Raw genomic sequence first — 24,115 nt, 5'->3', positions numbered from 1 at the left:
AGTTGATTAGTACCATCACACTGACCCCACAGCTCTCTTCTCTAACACACCTATTTACACACCAGCTGTGTGCAAGGCTTTACTTCTACCCTCCTAAAGCAACTGAAATCTGTTGTCACCTTCAAGACCTGGTTTGCAGCAGGGCAAGATCTCACCTGCCTTGTACGAGAAGCAATGAATCACAGCTTTTCGGTTTTTACAACTTATTTTACACTTATTTCTCTTCTCTGCTCCCACTCACTCAGACTGTCAGTTCTCTGTGAGGTTCCTGGGGTTTTGAGGCAGTTGGTTTGGCACAGCAGAGCCAAGGGCTTTGGAGCCAAGTACCTTCTACCTTCACTTCAGAGGAGCCGTCGATCAGCTGCTAAAAGGCTCTTGGAAGTTGCTCAAAACTGTTTTATATATCGTGACAAATAGTGGAATTACCCATCTCAGAGGTGTAAAGATATCAAATATTACCTTTCCAACCAATGGAGGAAGCCATCAGTAACATTCCCCCACAGGTGCACATTTGGGACTGTAAGCAAACTTATTAGACATGGAAGCCTGTTTACAGTGATTTTCAATGTTTAATTCAGCACAAGGAACAAAAGTTGGGGAAATTAACCCCCTCCAGACAGCAATGTGACTCTTAGGTAATAACTGCCAGAGGACAAGCAAACACATCAGTTGAGTGATTGTGTGGATACCTGCTGAAAGAGGGGGATTTTCAATTATGCATGGTTGATTTTCCACATGTGCAATTCCCGTTATACAGGGGAAAAAAAAAATCAATTAGTGAGAGTCATTTGTTTCTGAACACATTGGTTGGAGAGAAACATTAGTTCAGAAACATTAATTTCTGGACAAATGTTTACAATTAAAATGCAATTTTGATTCCACTCAAGTCCTCTCCTGTTACCCTGTATCTCAGCCAGAGAAGAGAAGAAATAAGAGTCTCCAGGAAAGGCAGATCAGGGGTTGCAGCACTGGGAAGTGCCACCCCTGGGTTTGGTGAGAGGACACTGAGATACATCAAAGGACAGGGCTGGGGCACTGGGCTGTTTGTGCAGCTGAACCTTGGTCCTCAAGCCACAGACAAGTCCTGGGTTAACAGGAACCCAGGAGCAGAGAGGACAGCACAGAGATGGCGTGTGGAGATGGAGAGCAACATGATGCAGCCCCTGAAAGTTTAGGGTTTTTTTTCCTGTGTAGGACTGATAATGCAGCATTTTTTTTAAAGCAACATGTACCTGTGCTGTGTGACATTTGTGCTGTTTGCCCAAGGCCTAAAGTCAGTCCAGAAGCTGAGGACCAAGACAGAAAGTAGCAATGAGCACAATCTCTTGCAGTGTCAAAATCCCCCACACAGGCAGAACTTGCAGAAGGAACAACTCGTGGCTGTGCTTTCACCCACACAGGGAACCGAGAGCCAGAGCACGAGAGGAAAACCATTGCCTTTTCCCATAAACCAAAACTTTAAGAGAAAAGACAAAGCCCATTTTCCAAATTCACACTTGGTTCCAGCAATTACTCACCACCAGCTACATTTGCTCATGACTCAGTCTGAGATCTCGATTCAGAGCTGAAATCTCACTGAGGAGCCGGGCATGTTCTGACGAATGGGAAGAGCTGAGTAAACCTGAACAAATTCTTTAAAGTTAGTCGACTTCCTTAGAGCTTTACTTCATACCAGGCTTTTCTACACTGTGAGGAATCTGAATTACATTCCTTGGTGCTGTGCCTTTGTTCCCCAACGCAGCTACTCAAACACCACGCACCCCCAAACGGAGGGGCTCCTTTTGAAGCACTGCCAGGCTAATGCGACCACATCCTTCTGCACACGTCAAGAACAGGTTTGCTGAAGGTGCCTCACCTTCCTTGAGATCTGCTGCACGTAAAGCACCTGCCTGCATCACCCCCTCAGTGGGGTTTTCTGCAACCAAAGTTGCTCTTCTGCCACGGGTTACTCATTGGAGCTAAACTCTCAGCAGCAGGGTGCAAGTGCATCCAGGCACTGAGAAAATACACAGAAATTGTTTATTTGAAGAATTTATTTGGGCATTTACAGTAAAACCTGGCCTGGAGAGTGTAAATAGAGTCCCAGTTTCATGCCACTCTTACAACATTACAGTAAATCTAGTCATGGTATTTTTTAGTTGAAGCTCAGGAATTATGCACCCAGCTGACCTTGCACTGGCACAGGAGGGAAGGAAGCTTTCCAGACCTCCTGTTTGCAAAGCAATAAAACATAACAGGGCTCAGAGATCAGAGGGAAAATAAACAGATCCTTTCACTCAACCTCCTCCAACTCCCCCTTTTTTCCCCTCCCCAGCTTATATATTTAGCTCAGGCTTCTCCATGCCCATGGAAGAGCTGCCCTGGGAGCAGGAAGGCAGGGCATCAGGGCCAGGCTTCTTGAGAACCTCCTCAGAACAGAAAATTGACAGACCTGCTCAGTAGAACAGAGGGAAACAGCAGCTCTCAAGAGCAAAATAGAGATGAGATGGGCAGTCAGGCCCATCAGGGTCATTTGACATTTGTTTTTTAACCTGGTTCTGCTCATCTGAACCTTGCACAGCCTGGGGTTGAGATTCAAGGAACAAAAAATAGATCTGTGTGTGCACATTAAGAAGTTGTCTGAAGTGAAGATGTGCTTACAGCTCATCTTCTTCCCAGGGAAAGTCACTGGTGTGCACTGATCCCAAGTTAAAACCTAACCCAGCTCCTGCCTCACACTCACATCAGCTCTGCTGATTACCCAGACCCACACAAAGCTCCCTGAAGGGGTTGGTCTTGCAGGACTGCATGCTTGCATGACTATTTTAGAGCTGAAGTGTTTTGGATGCCTAATTCTTACCCATCCTAACTGGCCCAGAAAGGAGAAGGTGGGATCCCAGTGCAGCCCCACCTGCCCTGGTCCAGAGTGTCTCTTGGAGAGCGGTGCATGGAGGTGCTCTTTACTCACATTTCCAGCCTCTGTGTTTTTAAAGCCAGGCTGCTCATTAGCAATGCACAGCAACACCAAGCAATAGCTTTGTCCTGCAGAGTTACTCTCTTAATCAAATGCAGCTTCACAGAGCCACGTTGATCTAATTGTTCAATGTCCAGGTTCCCTGCCTTCGCAGAGATAAATACTCCAAGGAGCTGCATTTTGACTGGCATCCAAAACTCACCACTGGCTGCTGGGATTGTGATTTATTGCTGCTGCTAACAATCAATCCTAAGGCAACCATGTGCATTTGAACCAAGAGTCAGGATTGCACGAGGGGGGAACGAACACCCACCGAGAGCTGACAACTAATGGATCCTGACCAGCAGTCAACGCTCTCCCACGTTTCTGCATTGCAAACCCCACTCCAAGTGCACTGCTTTGAGTACTTCATGTCATTTCCCCTCTGCCTAGTCCAGAGCCATCAGTCTGGTCAGCCAGAGCTCTAAATTTCATTTCTGCACTTCTCAGTCTTACCTGACGACAGGCTCTCCATGTGCAGACACGGGGAGGAAGCTCAGAAGCTGTGCAGCCACCAACCCGACCTGCTGGGCAACACAGGGATGCTCTCCAGCAAGCAGCAAGCCCCACTCACTCTGAGAGCAGCAGGTCATGTTCCCCGGGAAGAAGGCAGACAGGGAGGAGGCCCTGGAGGTGCCATGATCAATGTACTTCCAGCCACAGGGGAGGAAAAAGCACACATACAGCTCTGGCAGCATGTGGCTCCAGGACAGCCTGAAAGCCAGTTTTGGGTAGCCATAAAAATGCCATAAATCCCAATCTCACCTCATAAAGAGGTGGCTGCTGTTTCAGGTTTATCCTTCCTTCGCATCACCCAGGCAGCTTCAGAAACCTGGGACATCACTAAATCAAAACCCAGTCCTGCCTCATGCAGCTGCAGAGGGTGGTCAGGAAACACCCTCTGCAAAAACTCCTCTAGCTCCTACTCAGCAGCAGAGCAAAAAAACACGGAGGAAACCACCACCCTCCCTGCAGCTGCTTAAATTTGCCTCCTGGGCCATGGCAAGATTGTTCCCACCTGGGACAAAGATCCCATCTGGGCCAGCTGCCTGCCTATCCCTGCCTGTCCCTGCCTGTCCCTGCCTGTCCCCACCTACCTACTCACCAAGAAGAATTCTGAATCTTCCTGCACTGGGTTCCAAGGACAGGGATGAGCTCCTGGGCAGAGCTCCTGGGCAAGGGGAAAGGGAAAGAGGGAAGCAATTTTGCCCCCATCATACCTTAAATGAAGGGTATCTTGGGCAGTGCTTTTCCAGCCTGATCATGTCTAGGAGCACAAGGCAGGAATTATTTCCTCTTTTCTCCTGCCTGGTCCTTTGCTTTTGCTCCTAACACTGTTACACAGTCCTGTTTTATGCCAAAGCAGTGGGATTTTCTAGACTTTTTTTAAAGAAAAAAAAAGGATAGCAGCAAGTGTTTGGAGTAAATTCCCATTAGAGTCGGAAGAGTCAACATCAGGATTCCTGGGAGAGCACATTGATTTCTTAATAAATCTCACTGAAACCCTTCACTGGAGCACTCGCCATGAGGGAGAATCTGTTTCCAGTCACTTTACTGAGGGTTTCTGCCCCTGGTCAAGGCTTCCCCTCCCTCAGTGCTGAGACAGGGCTCTGCCTGCACAGAGGCTTCGGGGCCAGCAGGGAGAAAAAAACTCCAGCAAATCAACCTGTGCGAAATGCAGCCTGAGCAGATTAAAAAGCAAGAGGTTGACTCCAGGTTTCCCACCTCAAAGCACCCCAAGCCATCCCGAGAATCACTGGTGGGATGAACCCTGAGCACCAGAGCTGGAGCTGAACAAGGGCATGGAGGGGGTTTGCTCTGTGCCCTCCAGGCACAAACCAGATTAAATGCAGGCAGAGGATGGACAAGGAGGGCAATGCAGAGTTTGAGTTAGGACAAGCAGATAAAATGTGGAGACAAAAAGCAAAAAAGAAATGCTTTTGTGCAATTTAGATTCTTTGAGGTTGGAATTTGCACCTTCCAGCAAGCACACCACGTAAGGCCACAAGAGATGCAAAAAGGGCTCCGATGCTGGCAGCAGAGGGAAAATCTGAACCCCCCTTTCTTAAGTCCTATTCAATTTGCAGCACAGAAATCTGTTTAAAATAAAAGGCTTTGCCACCTGGGGTTTCCAAAAGTCACAAAGTTGTTTCTTCCATTGAGTTACCAAAAAAAAAAAAAAAAAAAGTTAAAAATAATCATTTGCCAATCAGTGCTGCTGCAGCGTCCCCAGATCACCTCATTAGCTGCGGAAAGGTAGCTTAGTAACAGCATCTCTCTGCCCGTTCCCACGCACTGCACGGGTTGAACTTGCCTTTTTTTTTTTCCTTGTCATTTAAAAAAATTCCCTTTTGGAAAATGTGGTGTCAGCTGAGTTCCCATTTTCTGTGGGAAGATGTTGGTTTCAGCTGTGAATCCAAAAATGAAAAATGTCGTTTCGAAACAGTGATTCAAACCAAACCTTGTCCTTTCCCTGCTTCGCCGTGCCTGGAGCAAGGTGGATGTATCCCGCTTGGATATTTGTGATCCTGAGGTTGGTGTAGGGGCATTGCCTGCTCTCAGACATTTAGTGTTTTGGGGTTTTTTTGCACATGAGATGGGAAAAATGCTTTGGAGCCCCTCGAGCCAACATTGGGGCCCATCGGCATCAGCACAGCACTAAAAACATCTGACTTCCTACCATGGGGAAAAGTGTTCCAGCCAAGGCCAGCTGCTTTCCAGCACTGCATCACCCTGGGTCATCTCTCCAGCAGCAATGGACACCAGGAATCCCACAAAATAAACCACAAGTGGGAGGCGAGCAGCACAGTTCAGGAATCAGAGCCGGAGGGTTGGATTTGGGGTTCTCCTCCCTGGGCTGCAATTAAGCTGCTTTCAGTCATAACCAGTGGTATTTTCCCAACTGGCCACCAGCCCGGGGCTGTGTTGCAAGTAACTGTCCAGGCAGAGCATCCCAGCCTCCTGCTGAAGCCCACAGGAGCTCCTCATGCCCACATTAAAGCCAAGTGTCCACCACTTGCCCATCCAAAGCAGCTGGAGGAGCTGCTTGTCAAAGCCAGGGGCCACTTCCAACAGTGCTGCCACCCGAAACACAGATTTATGATCATCCAGAGAGAAGGGCTGGGGACACCAAGGGCTTGGGCAGAGCTGGCGACCCTCAGACAAAGTCCAGGGATTAATGAATACACATTCCTTAATCCCAAGAGGGAACCCAAGGTCTGGGTGAATCTACAGGACATCCATCCTTCAGACACACGAAAGAAAACGCCCCGCAAACAGTCAAGTTTTCAATCACTTTAATGTGATCACTGCAATTTGACCACAGTCTCAGAAAGGAAAAGAGTCACACGAATTATCTGTGCTTAGGATTTGAGTCAATCTACGCAGTTCTTGTTGATTGACGTTATTCAAGTTAAGACCTTCTGACCATCAGTGACGTTCTCGGCTGAAAAGGCAGGACCGCGAGTGTTGGACATATTGGTGCAAACCAGGAATGCTTCTTCTGGGAATTAAAGCTGCGCCACCTGATCTACTCAAAAGGAAACAGAGCTGTACACGCACACAGGCACACACGGACCGAGCATGCAAATACACCAGGAACCAGCTACAGCTTCACGGGGGAAACACGGGGGGGCAATACAGAGGCTGGGCGGTTGTTCAGAACAAGGAAGGGGGAAACCCACACAAATACCCAAAACTGAGCAGATTCATTTTCCAACATTCGAAAAGAAAATAGGAAGAGCTTTTGAAATTACATTGTGTTGAACAAACTCTTGATTTTTTTTTTTTTGGGGGGGGTAACAAAGCAAAAGGTGAAGGCAAATTTTCCAAAGTATTGTAAAATTTATTGTATAAGTATTGCAGCTTTTAGAATGACATATAATTGCCACTATTGGTTACTGGTACACAAGAAGCGTTTACAACAGATTTTTGTAAATTGGCATCAGAGTACATATTCATACTAAAACAGCAAAATATAGATAAGTACTGCATTGCATGTGCTGTCAATAGTTTACATAAGTTTAAATTGAACAGAACTCAGGATACAGGACTGCCTATAACAAACTCCAAAGCCAATGCAATGCAACTGGAAGAAAATATTAATACAATGAAATGTGTCTATAAGGCAGGCAAATTAGGACTTTAATGTTGTCCTTCATGAGCTTCTATAGTACAGCAAAAATTTGAAGCATGGTTTCTGGAAAACTTCTTTTTGTTTTTTTGTAACTTTGTGTTGTACACAGAAAATCTCTGAGTGGTACAGAGACAGAAGAGATTAAAAATTCATCCTGTTCTGGCCTAGCACTGTTAATGCTACACATCTGATTCAGTCTTTTCCCGATCCTTAGTAAAAACGTTGGGCTTTTCTTTATTTATTTTTTAATATAGCAGTTAGTGCAATTTCATAGTTCAATACACACACAAAAGGGTGATTCTCCAGAAAGCAATGGGATATCCTTAGACCCCCACTTAAGACAGAATGAATTTTGTAACACTTATGGAAACAACACACTGGATTAGTAAAGCTGAATCTTCAAACTGGTGAAATCAAGGGTTGTGAAGGGAACACGTGTTTTACCAGTGTCAGCCCCAAATGAAACCCATCCTTCCTCCCCATCCAGATTGACAAAGCCACGTTCCCATTCCAGGCCATTAAGATCTGGGGGCACTTTAAGGATGCTGTTTGCCGTACTGTAAGCTAAGAAACTCTGCAAGATGAACAACCCCTTTTAAAGCTAACGTGACTTAAAACTCCAAGCAGAAAGGCAGGGTAGGACACGAGGTTGCTAAGCATTAGCAGTGCCTTGTTTCTTCTGTATTTACTTAAAAATGAATCACTCCTAAGGGGCCTGAATCTCTCTGCTGGAAGCTGCAAGACACCTGTGGAGCAGGGCCACAGCCCAGCTCTAGCACCGCTCTCTGCTGAGCTGCACCAAGGCCAGAGGGAATGGGACAATCAGCAAGGGTGTGCAAAGCAAATTCCCTGCCTTGGTGGCAATAGGGGACGTGGGAATTGGGAAGAAATGGACCCCGAGGCAAAAAAAGTAACATTAAATAGTAATAATAATAATAACAATAACAACAACAATAATAAAAAAAGAACAGACCGTTATTTCTAAACACCCACTCAGAACTTGGAGTTGATCTGAGCCCAAGACCTGGTATCTGCACTTGAAATACACAGTTCTTGGGAATGCAAAGAGAGGGATGGACAGAAGAAAGACAAAAGGTGACAACTGGGCTCCATCAAGGAGCTTCACCCGCTGCCTGGGACCTGGGGCTCCCCCTCACCAGGGCTGCACTGGCCTGGGGAAAGGTGGCAGCTTGGGTTTTGTGCATGGATGGGCTGAAAGGCATCGTTTGCAACACAAATTTGGTGTTGATGAGCCACCCCGTTTCACACTCATTAAGTTCCCCAAACTAGAGAAAGAGGTAAATGAAACTGGACCCAGGAACTCAACAAACTGATCACTCAACCGCAGAGCTCGGGGTGACGCTCGAGAAGTAAAAGCTCATACCAGGAGTGGATTGGGGAGGGAGAAATAAAAAAAAAGAGAATTGGTTGAAATTTTGAGGACTTCCAAGCATGAAAGCTGAGTTCAATTGCACTGCATCTTCAGACCCTCTTCCACTACCCCTCTGTGCCTGTCCAGCCCCTGCCCATTTCCCTGACTTTTCCACGGGGTTTGGTGTCCAGGTGACACCCTGTGACAAGACAATCCTGTTACCTAACAACCTCTGGTACCCACGCCACCTCCTTACTCACTGCTCAGTTTTAAACGTGTGATGCATATTCCACCCAAAATCTGCTGAGGTAACCGTATTTTTTTTTCATAGCAAACAAACTAGTTCAGATCACTGAACAACCACCCCCCCCAAAAAAAAAACCACCCCAAAACAAAAACAAAACACAAACACCCAACCCCAACAACACTATTCACGCATTTTGGCTCAAGAGGGCAGTAGATATTATATTTCGGTTTCTCTTTTGGTTGGTATCTCATTTACAATATCCACCACAGATTCCTACCTCCCCGGGTAGGATAATGTGCATAAACATGTTGAAGTTCCCTAAGAACAGTCGGAGCAGAGCAGCGGCTGAGGGAGCAGCCGGCGTGGCCAGGCACAGGGAGCTGCTCCGGGAAAAAAGGGACTGGAAAAGTGAATGCAAGGTCCAAAGGAGCAAGAGACCAGACGCTGGTTACTTGTGACACTAAGGATGATTTTGCTTTCCCCTCTCTAAAAAAGGGAGGGTTACTGTTTCTTTAATAAGGCACTAAATAGACATGTTACATAAAGGAAAGATACATTTTAAAAACTCGTACAAATTCATCGGTTTTGTACCTTTCATGACAAACTAGATTTATTTCCTTTGCGTTCCTTTTTTTTTTTTTGTGGCTTTTTTTCTTTTTAGGTCATCAAAATTTAGGTTACATGACTGTAAAGCTATGAAGATTTCAAGAGCTGTGGAAAAGCAGTTTGAAATATTGAGAAGGTACAGGACTATTTCTAGGCAGAAATAAAAAAAAAAAGCAAAAAAAACAATGATCAAACTTCAAGTTCAGCTATTCATCATCTTCTTTAAAATATATATAAATATTGTTCAAATGGTCAGAACTTCAAAACCGTTCTCATGGTTAGGTTTGTTTTCATTTTCAAGTAATAGAAAAGTTGCTTAAAAACAATAGTTATTGCCTTTATATCTTTCATTTATGTCACTCTACTAGATAGCATCCTGCAGAAAAAAATCAAATCACACCCCCTTGTAAAACCTTCGCTCTCTGTGGTTCCCTACCGACCCTTCCTCGCGCTCGGAGAGACGGGACCCACAGCGGGATTTTTCCCTTTTGCCTCCTCTCCCTCACTCTCTCAGGTTTCCCACTCGCTCGCTCCGTCACGTACGAATTCACCGCGAGGGCAACACACCTACCAGACACCTACATGATATAAAATGTAAACAAGAGCATCGTAAGAAAAAAAAATGCTTCCGAAACCAAGATAAATTAACGACGCACAACACCCGGCGGCGGGAGGGCAGGTGGGACCGTGGGGTGAGGGACATTTCAGAGGAAGGAAGGGGGGGTTGCTTCTAAAGCCTTAAGCATATTTCTGTAGCCTTTAATTAATACATCATCACAGGAGCAGATTCATTTCCATCTACTGTACCCGGTGCCTCTTTAGCTGGGATAATTATGGGATGATAATGTAAAAAAAATCAGGATGACCAGGGACAGCAGAGCTGCGAGACATGGCTGCACCTGCTTATCCCAAACAGAGGTTTGGGAGGCTGATACAAAATGAAAATGATGTTCACCACCACCACACTTTTCAGCTCGTCCTTTCAACAAGACATTTAAACCCAGCTGAAAGGCAGCCGGTGGGTGCGTTACCAGTGACTCACACCAACTTCCACAACCACCACTTGGGCTCCAACAGGGCCCTTCAGTTGAAAATTGAAAGAAATAAACCAAAAAACACTTTGTTCCTTCAGACACAGAAGTTTATTCTCATCCCAACCACCCCCCCCCCCAAAAAGTTAGAGGTCGTCAAAAAAAGATTTAAAAAAAAAAAAAAGAAAAAAAAAAGAAAAAAATCAAGTAATTTTTGCCTGCTTCAGTCATTCCTGACTCTGGGAAGCAGGGAGTTTTCGTTTTACCTTGTTACTCCAATAATCCTACCGGATGACATACAGACACACACCAACTCCTCTTGCTCTGTAGGGAATGTATAAAGCCGTGGCTGTCGGTGGCCACGCGCAGGGACTCTGGAAATTAAGGATTTCCATAAGCTGCATCTCGCTCACTGCTCCTCCCAGGGCTGGCATCTCCACTCCAGCGATCCTCCTCCCCTTCCAGCTACTTTGTTCTTCACTTCGACATAGATCCCTTAACAGGTTCATGGTAGACGTGATAGAGGCTTTGACCAACACAAGCACTGACATATTTATATTAAAAAATAGTGCAAAATTTCAACATTTATATAAATAACTCTAAACCCCTGCTTTTGATTTTTTTTTTTGTTTTTTGTTTTTTTACAATGTAATACACGCTTTTTGAGTTGGCACTCAAAAAATTGCCATTTTTCTTCTAGTTCAGAAAACAACTTTTTTTTTTTTGAATAGGCCTCTTCTAATACAAAAATACTCCTGCTCCTTACACATACACTTTCTCTTATTTTTAATATATATTTATATATTTATATTGCAGATCTTTAAACAAAATGGTTTTTGTGCAAATATTTTGTTTTTAAAGATAAGTGAAATATCAAACAAAAAAAAAAAGCATTCACACACAGCCCAACTAGAAACAAAACAAAAAAAAAAAGACTACAGTTGATTTTTTTTTTTCCTTTTTAAACGTCTAGACACAGCTCAATAAAGAAATGTTTTTGCAAGCTTGGTAGGCTTGTGCATTCAGACCAGACATAACAAGTAAATATTTATACACGGAGAGATGGGGAAGGGCTTTTTTTTTTTTCTTTGCTCATCTTCCTCAACTCTCTCTCTCCTTTTTTCTTTTAATGAGAAGTGCAGAGTGTTTCATTTACTTTCTTGCCTTTTTTTTTTTTGCCTTTTTTTTTCTTTTTTTTTTTAAAAGGGGTGCCCTTTTTGTTTCTCTTTCTCTTTGTTCCACGCCGTTGTGCTCTCAAGGCCATTGATCTGTGAGTGATGGAGTCTGCTGCCCTCCAAGATGGGGGGCATCCCGTTGTTGTTCTGCTGGTGCTGGTAAAACGTGGAGCCCGGGTAGTGCCCGATGACCTCGCTGTAGGTCGGGGGTGGTCCCTCCATCCTGCCATTGCTCCCATAGCAGGTCGCGCTGATGCCAGAGTTACTGCTGGGGGGGCACGGCCCCCCGTACACCGAGTTATCTATCAAGTCACTGTCGAAGATGGTTCTGTTGGGGGGGGCCCGCACCGACTCTCTGTTGAGCTCCATTTGCTGCTCGGGGTCGCGCAGCTGCAGCGTGCAGGGTCCCTGGTACGGGGGGGGCTCCTCGCCGTCCGACAGCGAGATGGTGGGCGGCAGGTCGATCTCGTGCTGCATGTAGGGGTAGGTGGGCTGGAACCGGTTGAAGCGGTCCCTCTGCAGGAAGGATGGCACTGCCAGGCGGTCGCTGGGCCTCGGGGTGTAGATTTGCTGCTGGAAGGGAGAAAGAGAGAGAGAAAGAGGGCGAGGAGCGTGAGACGCCGCAGCGCGGGACGGCGGGAAAGGTAGCGGCGCCCGCATCGCCCTCACCTCTGTTATTCCGTTCCCCGACACGGTGCTTTCCGAAGGCCACAGGCTTCCCTCCTGCATTGGAAAGGAGAAGAGAGGGCGCAGTGAGTCTGACTGCCAGGGTGGGTTAAAGCTCCCTCTGCAACCAGCTCGTGCCAGGTCTCACCCCAAGGCCCAGGTAAGATGCTGCTGCTGCCGCCAACAAGTTCCTGCCCCGCTGCAGCAACAGACAGCACATGACCAGAGGATACAGAGAGGCTAATCAGATATCAGAATGGGCTGCCCAGGGAAGTGGTGGATTCTCCATCTCTGGAGGTTTAATGATGAGACTGGATGTGGCACTTAGTGCCATGGTCTGGGAACTACGGTGGTAGTGGATCAAGGGTTGGACTTGATGATCTCAGAGGTCTTTTCCAACCCGGTTGATTCTATGATTTTATGAATTCATTATGATCATATATGCTGGGTATCAGAGAGGTACATGCTAAGGTATTACCACTGAAAACACCCCTTCTGATCAAAATTTCCCTCCATTTTCACCTCCATTTCTATTTAATAGATCATTTGCAGAATGAATGATGAGAACGACACCAGCAAACAACCCTCTCTCCCGTTTGCAGACTTCCCCCCTCCCGCCCCCACACACCCAGCATGGTTCTTTCCCTGGTTCAAACATGCCAGAGGAGTATTTTTCAATTTGTGATCCATGAGCTGTGGGTGATTCACAAGACATCAGAAAACGCTCCATGAAATAATGACAAGATTGAAAAAAAAAAACAAACCAAAAAAAACCCCCTCACACCCACATTCTGATGCACACAATCAAGGAAATCATGGGAAAATAAAGATAATAAGCAAAGACCCAAATGTTAAGCCTAATTTTGATTTGGCTTAAAAAATAGAAATCTGTAGCAAGCGGATGGTTCCAGAGTATTTTTTCCACAAAATGATAAGTGGTCCTTGGCTTAAAACAGACTGGGGGATTGAGGTGTAGAGGTTTCCTTACACTGCAAACATCACCCTGATCCTGCAATCCAAACCCCGGCGCCAACAACCCCAAGCATGATAAAGCCACAATTTCCCCCAAACCCTGAGATTAGTTTACAATTCATCATCAAAACAAACAAACAAAGGTTCTTCCCATCTGCTGGTGATACTCTGAGTGTACACAGTTCACCCCAGACACTTTTGCCTTAGGGACCGAAATATTTAAATATTGCTAATATTCACATATAGCAACATCCCTCTGGCAGGCAGGGCTGGAGGAAAACAGCCAGAAGGCTTGTAATTATAACCTAGAATAGCTGGCACTTCTCAGTTCCTTGCAGGTGAATCTCCAGTTCTGGCACTAGCAAGTCAGGCACAGGCAGAAGTATTTACCACCAGTGGAAAAAAAATGCCAAGGGAAAAAGAAACCCCCCTTTATCCTTTCAAGTGTCCCACTCAAAGCCTATGCAGCAGGGCCCTCCAGGTGAGCAAACCACACACCTTCCTGCTATGAGAACACATATTTCTCTAATGGTGGGAGGTCCAGGCAGCCCCGTGCTCCCCGACACCCCGTGAAAAGCTGTTGTGGTACCGCAACACCACGGGCACCTTCCCTGATAAAGTCAGAAGGGATTTCGCCTGTCTGATCCTCCCGGGACCTCATCCAGCTGTGAAGCACATCTGGCCTCATCCCAGGATGCAGCACACAAGGGAACAGGTTGCTGCATTCCCTTGCAGCCATGGCAGCATCTCCAATCCCCCTCCTGACAGAGCCAGGGTGTCCCCGTGGGCAGTGCCAGACCCCAGTGCTGTGACAGGAGCCTCAACACCCCCCTGCAACACGCACTGACAGCCCAAAACATGGCACCAGCACTGTGCTAAAATCTGCAGAGAAACCACACGTTATATCCCCCTGCCCTCCCTTTTTCTTATTTTCCCCAACTTTGGAATATATTTTCTCCTATGGTATCGCACACGGTATCAGATATGGACAGAACTTATCAGGTTCCTGTTTTTCAAGCTCAGCTCTGCACATAAACCTCAAGGCAGTCCTGATGCCAGTGCAAGGAAAACAGTGATTTATATGGAAATGAGATGGCCCGGAATCTTTCCCCTTCTTGGTATTTTTTAGGAGCACCTCCTCGGAGCAGAGGTTAAGTTCCACAATACCCAGTACCGGCACCTTCCCTGGCCACAGCTGTGGAATGTGCTGGCTGAGCGACCGCCCTTCCCCGTGTTTCCTACAGACCTTGAGATTCCAACATGCAACTGTTTACACAGGCATCGACTGTTTAGTCTGGTCCATTTTACATGGATTTCTTGCCTGCAGGGATAGGCTCCAATCAAATTCCCCCAGCAGCTAAAAGATCCACGGGGAACTGCATCTACCACGGACCAAATCCTTGCCTCTGACTCCCTGCTCAGTCATGGCACTGACACCAAAGGGCACAGGGAGGATTGCCAGTGCCACCACAAGCAGTGCCAGACTTTCACCTCATCCCAAAGGACGCCAAAGCAGCAGGCAGGAGCGGGAAGCACTCCGAAAATTGTGTTTACTTTGCCATGCCCCCGTGGCAGACTTCCTGAGCAGTGAGTACCCCGCTGCCTTCTGCTAGATGTTTTATATTTAACTTGGCAGTGGGCAGTGCCATGGCAATATCCCATCTGCTTCCCCCTTTCCTGGGAGTGATGTCAGCCAGTGCCCATGAGGGCGGCTGCATCCCGGTGTGGGGAGCATTGCCGTGCTCAGCTGGGACACCCCGCCTGGCAGACAATTGGGAGGGCACGTACACAACATCCCCTACCCCCAAGCACCCAGAGTCTGCACCAATATCCCGTCCAGGTGTTTGGAAGTAAAGCTCTGGCTCACATACCAACTCATCTGTTTGTACAGATGAGCTCCAGGAATGATGCTCTGGGCAACACATGGATGCAAGAGCAGCAAACCAGTACAAACAGCACTAAAATGGGATCCTCAGAGATATAAGGAGCAGACAGGAGACCTGTTTTCTATAGGAGCTGGATCTCTGCAGCTGTTACTAACCACCTCTCCCGGGACTCCAGAGCCTGACCCGGACACGCTCACTCCCCGCCACCGACACACTGCCATGAGCCCACCTGGGGAATGGCTCAGCTCTCCTAAAAACTCCACAGCAGGATTAAAATTGCTGGAAATCAGTAATCAGAGGAGGGGAAAGCCTCAGGGACAGAACACATTCATGCTTTTAGCCTTCGCTTTGCCCTGGGATGGCTCCACAGCCCCACCAAACCAGGCAAAACTGTGCTGCCCCAGCAGGAGGATCAGTGCTGGAACCCTCGTCCTCGGGGCTCTCCTCACTCACCTCTGATTTTCAGAATATTTAGGACTTGAATCCATCTCAACAATGAACAGTCTAGAAAGCCATGGTTTTCTGAAATGAAAGCTGAGATTCTGCTGTCTGGTAAGCAATAGAGCTGTAAAAGCCTCCGCAAGTACTCCAGGACTTGCTGCAGAACCTAAAATTACTTTTTTATTTCTTTTTAGAGAAATCAATCTTCCACTTTTATAGAACTGCTTGTTTTAGTAATGTCAGAGAATTTTCTCTGTAAAGCTGCATGGTGCAAATTAAGCTTCTAAGCCTTCAGAGGGACTCATATTTTCCATTTTGGGGGACAAAGGTATGCTTGGAAACTGCACTTAAACCACTTTTTCCTGGGGGAGTGGGATACCACTGTTCCAAAGGTGCAGGGACAGTGTCATTCTTATTCCAAAAAAAAGTTTTCAGTAGCATTTCTTAAATATTCTTAGTTCTGGAAAAATAAAGTTACTTGTCGTAAGGAGACAGAGTTTGAGTACAGCGAGAACGGTGATGGAGAAACACATGAGGTAATACAAGAACTGCTTGCCAGCGAGAACCGCATTAAAAAAAACCCCAACCTTTAGGGAAATTAATTTCTCCTTCAGCTGTAATTTTTGAGCTACAGCAACAAAAAAGGACAACTCCGGCAGACCGAGCATCCTCCTGACCATGGGATGAACTGCTTTAATATTTCAGAAGATGAAAAGCGTGAATGCAGCTCCAGTGCCCGTCTGCGGTCACGACACCAAAATGAAGTTTGGGATTTAAAAAGCCCAACACCAGTTCAGCGCAAGTTTAATGGATTACATAAACCAGTATCCAGCCCTGAGTGGCCTCTGCCTGCCAACACCCAGCCCTCCTTCAGACTGGAGCTGTTTTCTGCTAAAAGGCACACTGTGCTGAGCCTGAAAGGTGCTGCCGTTAAGATCTTTATTATGCTGGATCCCACTGTAATGAGATTCCCACTCATTAGCACATGAGGTGCTTCTCCATCCCATCAGGAAGGTGCCTGGGCCACAGGGAACCTCTGCTGCCACTCCAACAACACTGTACACACAGCATGGACAGGGCAGGGAGATGGGGAACAGTTCTAAAGAGGGGAAAAAGACCCACTAAAATTCCACATTCCTATTTCTCTCCTTAAATCTAAAAAAGGTTTTGAAGACTCCACATCCTCACTGAGGTCGAGCAGAGGCACAGAGGTAAAACTCTGCCAAAAAGCCATTAAATCGCTGATGTGTCTGAAAGCTGAGTAAATAACAGAGCTGGGCCAAAAAATGGCTGAAAATGTTGGCCGGGTAAAATTCAAAAAATTAGAAAGAAAAAAAAGAATAAAAGGCAAAAAGAATTATTTTTTTAAACAGTCCATTTTTCATTCAACCTGAAATTTTTGGTCAATCTCCATGTGATTTTCTCTTCTCTTTCCATGCTAGCCTTCTTTCATCTTTTTAAAGAAAATAAAAACAGGCTACTTAAGAAAACAGAAATTAGTATGTTAAAATAAAGAGGGCTTGATGTGAATTTTGCCTTGAAAACGTAAAATGAAACATTTGTCATTGTTCAAGTAAAACATTCTGGGCACGATAAAACAGCAAAAAAATCTGAAAACAGGAAAACAATGTTTCTGCTATTTTTAATAACTCACGTGCTCAGGTGCTCACACTTTGCTACTGCTGGATGTGCACGGGAAGGTAAGAGGAACATAAGATTTCTGTGACCCCCAGAGAAGCCAGGATGCCTGCAGGGAGTTTAGCTCTGATCCCCAAAGCAGGGAGGTGTCTAAATGATCTCCACCCTCCCACCAGCTGGTTTAATGCGGGATCAGGTGGGATCAAGCATTCCCAGCACTTTGATCCCACTGCAGCAGGACAGACAACCCTGAGCTGGGCTCACAGCCGTGCACTCTGCAGATGTGCTCCACAGCCCACGGGATGAAGGGTGGGTTAACTGAGCTTGGGGTTTGCACAGCTCTCCTTCTCAAGGGGAATCTTCCTCAGTCGGCACAAAGCAACTGATAAGGGACCTTCGTCTGCCGCGTGTGGTGTGTGACAAAACGAGCAGCTACGAGGGACAGCCCTGGGCAGCCTTCAACTGCACTGTGCTGAAGGCTGGTTCAGTGAAAGATGTTAGGTATCTCTCTCAGGGGAAAAAAAAAAAAAAGAAAGTGGAAAAATAGAAGAAAACAAAAAAGCAGGCAATCCCAGTATTTGATCGTTTTTCCTGCAGCGAGTACAGATTTGATTCAAGAGAGCGCTGCCCCACGCAGACCACCCCACAGCAGCCTGCCCTGGGACCCTGCAAAGGAGGGGGCATGGAGCAGTGACCTTCAGGGAGCCCTATTGTTTAAAGAGCTCTAAGATCCTTCAGGGTGAAGGCTAAAAAATAAAAAAAAGTATCAGTACGAGATACCCCTGCGCTGAAGACAGAGCCAGGGAGGCAGCTGTGAAATAAACACTGTCCTCCAAGAAAATGTGATGTCTTTTCTTCGTATATCCTTCTAAGTCTCTCTGAGCCACTGCATTTGAGAAAACTGCATGAACCAATATCTGCCTCGAGGCAGGAGAGGTTTCCCCTCTAATCCCTGTCAGAGGTACAATTAACATGTTTCTCCTCAGGCTTTTATAAGGCAGGGAGCCTGGGTTACAGAGAACCTCTCGTGCACCCCCTTGGAGAGATTTCTGCTTGTCTGGCTGACAAGTGTTTTCTGGCCCTTCTACCACCAGCAGCGGTGAAAACTGGAGCAAGTCTGTCAGGATTTCCTATTCTCTGCAAGGTAGGCAATAAATTTTTATATAGTCATTTGAGACGGACTGGAGTCAAAGAACTCAATAGCTTGGGGCTGCTAAAATGAGGCATATGAACCCCAACCAGCTGAGGGTACGTGGTGGTTTCAGGAACAGGACATGCCAAGAACAGCCTTGTGCAGTTACTTTACTGATGTAAAATCCGAATTGCAAAGCCCAGGGCAAAAGCAGATGCTGTGGCTGTCCATAACTCAGCACATACAGAACCCTAAAGAGCCAGAGGCACCCCTGAAAGGCTCCCCCTCCCCCAATAACTGAGAGACACACAGTGCCAAGGCCAAACGTGATCTGGCATTGGTGGTTGGAAGAGCAGGGTGTGACTTACTGATGAGAGGTTCTCGTCTCGCCGCCTGCCCTGGCTGTGCCGGCTGATGAAGGATCGCGCAGAGAGTTTGTAGTGGTTCAGCAGACACGTGATCACCACCACCATCACCATCATCACCACCACGATTATGATTATCTGTACAAACTCCAACTCCGCTGCAAGAGAGAGAGACAGACAGACTTTGAGCCATCAGGAAAAGCAACAATTCATTGAGCACAAGAACAACTCATGTGGCCGAGATGCGATGACTCTGCTCATCCTTCCCCTTAAAGCTCTCACACGTGCCTACGTGGGCTCTGTGTGCTTTGAGCACAGCTACTTACTTAATAAAACCCTCATTAATTCACTTTTTCACTGTCACAGAAGGATCTCTAGGAGGTATCTTTAAGATCTACAAAGCAGTGTTTCCAGGCTACAACACAGACCAGACTTCCCAAAGCCCTTCTGGCTGCAGTGTGCTAGACATCCCCACTGCCAGGTACAAAACCAGGAGCATCCCAATGCCTCACTTGGGGCCACATAGCCATGAACCAGCATAATTCATCCTAATGAAACCATTTAGCTGAATGCAAGCTAAATTTCTGCAATTCTCTTCCCATCACCACCACTCCTTCCTCCAGGGAGGACCGGACTGGAGTCCTCCTCGGCACATTCCTGCACCAGGCACACGTCCCCTCTGTCAGGGGCATCACAGTGGGAGCCCAGGGGATGGCACAGCACAGCAGGCACTGGCAGCCCCCTCTCTCCAACGCTGCCCATCCGCCACAGGAAGCAGGCGGGGAGACCTCCTGCTTTTCGGTGAGACGCCAGATGGGTGCGATGTGTCTGCCCATGGGGGCCACATCCCGGAGCTCCAGACATCCCTCGGCTCAGGGCTCGGCCACCTGACAGTGGCAGCTTGAGTGGCTTGAACTGGCATAAAGGAAAGCTGCCAAAACCCCTCCAAACAAACAAGAACAAGCAAACAACAGACTATCCGGTTAACTCTGCAGACACTTGGCAGGAGGCAGTAAGAAGCCACTCCTAAAATTTCCTAAGGAAATAATTCCTCACACCTCTCTGAGGCTTAGGAAAATTGAGTACTAGAGGCAAACGTAGCACTCCCTGGGTATTATTTCCATGCATTTGGCAGCCAGGGAACACCTGCCATCCCCAAACCACTCAGCCACTCTCCCCAAACCCCCTCGTGCCAACAGTGCCCAGGGCTGGGCAGCAGCAACTCCACTGCCCAACATAAAGGAGGGGCCAGACCAGCAACATTTAATAGTTCTGGGGATTTACACTTTGTTTGCTTCTCAGTAGGGACAGCTATAAAATCCAGTTTAGGAAAGCTGTGCCCTAAGCTATCGTGGATGCTGCCATCTGTATTTAATCTATACAGACACACACATATATATTTGTATATACATGGCAAGGCCCAGCAGACCTCCAAGGGCAGCATCACACCACTCACACCAGCTGGGGTGGCTTCTGCTGAGTCAGGCAAATTTATTATTTTTTTTTTTTTTTTTGTGGAAAGTTTTCTCCTGACAGGTGGCATTTGAGTGCCAGTAAAAGCAAATAAATGTCAAGAAAACAGTCCAGGTGGTGAGTGCTGCCAGTTACCTTGGAGCTCTTTCTGCTAAACAGCAGCTATTTCTGCCACTGCCCACCGCCTGCAGAAAGCAGAATTATGCCTTGAAAGCAGGAGCCTTATCTGGCACTTGGAGTGAGGGACTTGGAGCACCCTTAAAACGCAGCTCCTCTACACCAGAAGGATGCACATGGAGTGGGGAGAGAGGGATTAAAAGCCAAACGTTGCAAAAGGAGTTTTGCCTTAAAAATGCCTTTCAGCTGTAGGCATCTTAAAGGATAAGCTCTGGGTCTTTCACAGCAACCCCAGCAAGGTGCCCCACGCCACCGTGAGAGGAAGAGCATGGATTAAAAAACCCCCAGATTCCCAACCATTTGATCCAGCCCCAAAGCAGCACAGCTCACCCTTGGGAATGACAGGCGACCGGACCCAAGAGCTGCCAGTGGTGCCTTGTGCTGGAGAAACTGGCTCAAACAAGAGCTCATTTCTTCTAAACACAACTCACATGCTGCAGAGCAGCCACCTAGCCTGGGTGCAGAGCCCATTTTTTTTCAGAATTCCTTATGGAAAAGAAAAAACTAAACAAAAAAAGAAGAAAAAAAAACCCAGAAGTTTTTAGGAAGATGAGTCACTTCAGCCTCAAATGCACCATGTGCTTTGGCCACGGTAAGAAAACACAAGAAAAAATATAAATGGAGCCAGTGATGGAAAACTTCCTTTTCTGTTAAAAAAGGTATTTCTGAAGAAAAACAAGACTGAAGTAGTTGTAAAGGAAAGTTCCTTTCCTAGGATGAGAGGTCCCTTAAATGAACCAAACCTCGCTAAATTGGTCCTGGTACTTGGGTGACCCAGGTGAAGTTCTGGCCATCAGGAAGCGCTGCCCTAATTCCTTCCAAGGAGGGAACACACACAAGATGTGTCACTTACAAATGACCTAAACCAGGCTCCCCACACACACAGACAGACATAGAACCAGCAGAGCCTGAAGCAGAAGAAAGGGTGGAAATTCCATCAGGGTTTAGGACAACACGCCTGCGTCGCATCCACCCCCATTCAGTGCTCTGGGACTCCTGTAACTGGAGTATTACAAAACACTTGCCAACAGGTGCAATAGGAAGGCACAGGATGAGTACCAGAACAAAGGGGACTCTGCTTTCCAGCAGGGATGTTCCTCCTGCCCCATCTCTATCCCAAGCCCAGGCTGTGAGGAGCGGCCCAGCCTCGCCATGCCCAGGAGCAAACCCATCCCATATGCAGAGATGAGCTTTAATCCCAAGAACACTCATGTTGCCCAATCTGGCCTTTGGAAAAAATAAAATAAAAGTCAAACCGAACCAAAAAAAGGCCCACACGCTCAATTTGTGCTTTTCAAGTTTCAAGAGACTCATTCCCACTCGAGGCACCAAAGTTTCTGCCAACTCTCCCTCTGTTTTAACTTGTCTTCATGGGCTTCATTTGCAGAAGGGAAAAACAAACCCAACACACTGAAAAGCTGGATATACTCAGTAAGATTTTATCCAAGCAGCTCAGTCAAACTAATGAAGAAAGATCATTAAAAACCCAAAGTTTGAGTTAATACATTATTATACAAGTGCAATTCAGCTGCTATGCTAATAAAAAGCCTTTGGGGAATGAAAAACAAGCCACACTGCAAAGCACATAATTTATAATTCTACTGGTATTCTTAAAAACACACACACAACAAAACAAGAAAAAAAATACTCAACACATTTTGTATTTGGCTTCCTAATCATTGTCACTTTTCAATTAGAAGAGACCTCATTCCATTTCTCTCTGTAATTTTCCCCAGGGGAAGTGTTATAAATGCACTAGGCTTTACAAGATGGGCATATTCCGCCTCCAAATTGCAAAGCAAGGTCACACTAATTTAATTTTGCATAATTTTTATATCCAGAATACGTTTCAAACTAACAGGTTCAGACATCACATTTAAGTGACACAACCTGCTTTTCCGTATTTCCTGTCTAGACGCGGCAGCTCCGGGAGCCGGTCGCTGTGCGTGCAACCGTTTTGCAACTAAGCAATTTTCCCCCCAGATTCTCCCCATCCCGAAGCCGGGTGTTCGTGATCGAGTAAAACCTCCTGTCACGTCCCATTCTTCACGTTCGCTGCTCGCTTGCCACCTCAAACCACGCGTGGCCCTGAGCGAGGGTTTCACAGAAGATCACAGGGACACATCAATGAGCGATCGGAGGCTCCGCTGATTCCCAAAGCCTGCTCTCCTGCTCGGAGGTGTATCTAGGAGGCAGCTCATGTCCTTGCTGCCCAACCCCTGGCCACCAAGACCATAATGCCCTAAAGTGCTCGGAATTTGTGCGAGTAGAGCCGACGTGGGGGCACCTCACCGGCACGACCCCCCTCGTCCCACTGAGAACCGCGCTCACCGCTCGACAGAAGCAGCTGCAGGAAGGTGCATCTCTGAGCTTCCTCAAGTGCCTACAAACAAAATACCTGGCACCCAGAGGTTGAAAATTCATTAATATTTTTACAAGGAGGGTGACTTGAGTCAACGGTGACTCTGGGAGCGCCGAGCCTCTGCACATCCTCAGGGCTCACGAGAGCCGCGGGGGAGGTGAGGCTGGGACACACTTTAAATGCATTGCCTTACCTTTTACAGCTACACTACAGTTCATAAAATGCTTACTATAAACTTTATTAATGCTCTTCCTTCCACATAGGCTATATCTGAGGAAGACAAACGCTCTAAACCACCAGCAAGTATAAAGGAGGAAAAAAAACCCCAAACCCTGTATTTTGCTGCACTCATTCTGCAGCTGTTACTACAGGTGGACAGAACAGCTTTCAGACAGGGCCTCAGCCAAGATGACCTTTGTAGTCAGCCAGGTATAATACACATCTGCAGGTCAAACCAGCTATCCTTAAGATTCAATTACAATTTCTGTATACACTGTAATGATGACAAGTGAAGTTACTGAGGAGATAATGGCTAAGCTGAACAAATGTAGTTGCACTAGCCACGATTCCTAAGAAAAAAAACACTTTAAAAAACCCCAATTCCAGTCATCATAAATGTTGTGGTGCACCATGCTAAAGCCCAGGTCTGTTTTGCTGCGACAAAATTAAAGCCAGCAGAGAATCTCCTGCAGAACACTTTGCTTCTCCTTTCACTTCCTCTGGGTATTTTTGCCATTAAAAATCCCTTAGTTCTGACTTGAAACATTGCTGGGACAGTTCAAGTATGATAAGTCCAATCACAAGCTCACACAGACTATCCAAAACATGCTCTTAAGGGTGTGGAGAAACAACTCCTGCTGCTGATTTCATCTCCTGGTGGACATCAGCCTGTGTGAGGCAATCCAGGCAGGGTGAGATGCCTCCCAAACAAGCCTCGCTGTTCAAAGTTAATGAGCCAACAATTAATTTTTACCCAGGATGGATGGAATATGCATCTCAGCTTCTGGATGCTCCCAAGACAGTCCCTCAGCATCAGAGCCCCACTATCGCTTGTTTCCCCAGCATTCTTTGGGAAAATACATCTAAACCTGTGTTTTGAGCTCGCTCTGTGTGCCTGATGGAGAGGAGAGCTGGGAAGAGTCTGGCAAAGCCTCCTCTGAGCCTTGGGAGCGCTGGGAACAGACCCTCCACCACAGGGCAACTTCCAGCAGTGCCCCAGCATCTGCAATAGCACAGGTCACAGCAAAGGGAGAACGTGGGTTTGAAATGAAAGCTTTCCCCTAATCTAGAAACTGATAAGAATCTGAGCAGCAGAAAAATCCAAAAGGAAGTGAGTAAGAGTCAGGGAGACTAAAAAGGGACTGAGAACAACGCGGATTTTGCCATTTTAGAAGTTTCAGAGAACTGTGGAAACAGCATTTCCCCCTGAATCACTGTGTGCCATC

At 46.7% G+C, this 24,115-nt stretch overlaps 1 protein-coding gene across 4 annotated transcripts in view; it reads right to left on the bottom strand.

Annotated features, from left to right (window-relative positions):
• Positions 1–6,815: 6,815 nt before the first annotated feature.
• The window catches only part of PMEPA1 (prostate transmembrane protein, androgen induced 1), a 48,653-nt gene continuing 31,353 nt past the window's right edge, over positions 6,816–24,115 (bottom strand). The window contains exons 1-4 of one of the 4 annotated variants that reach the window (XM_027697292.1): positions 18,985–19,008; positions 18,662–18,816; positions 12,228–12,281; positions 11,583–12,131 (exon numbers count right to left, since the gene is read on the bottom strand). In XM_027697292.1, coding sequence (XP_027553093.1) covers positions 11,583–12,131; positions 12,228–12,281; positions 18,662–18,816; positions 18,985–19,000 — 774 coding nt within the window. In that variant the 5' untranslated portion in view covers positions 19,001–19,008. Of the gene's footprint in view, positions 12,132–12,227; positions 12,282–18,661; positions 18,817–18,984; positions 19,009–24,115 lie in introns of those variants that run through there. The other 3 variants (XM_027697290.1, XM_027697289.1, XM_027697291.1) reach the window with 3 other exon arrangements.

Source organism: Neopelma chrysocephalum, unplaced genomic scaffold, assembly GCF_003984885.1.
Source record: "Neopelma chrysocephalum unplaced genomic scaffold, ASM398488v2 Primary Assembly neopelma1_119, whole genome shotgun sequence".
Taxonomy (NCBI): Eukaryota; Metazoa; Chordata; class Aves; order Passeriformes; family Pipridae; genus Neopelma; species Neopelma chrysocephalum.
The sequence above is the reverse complement of the archived record's forward strand: the minus strand, read 5'-3'. Positions and strand labels throughout refer to the sequence as shown.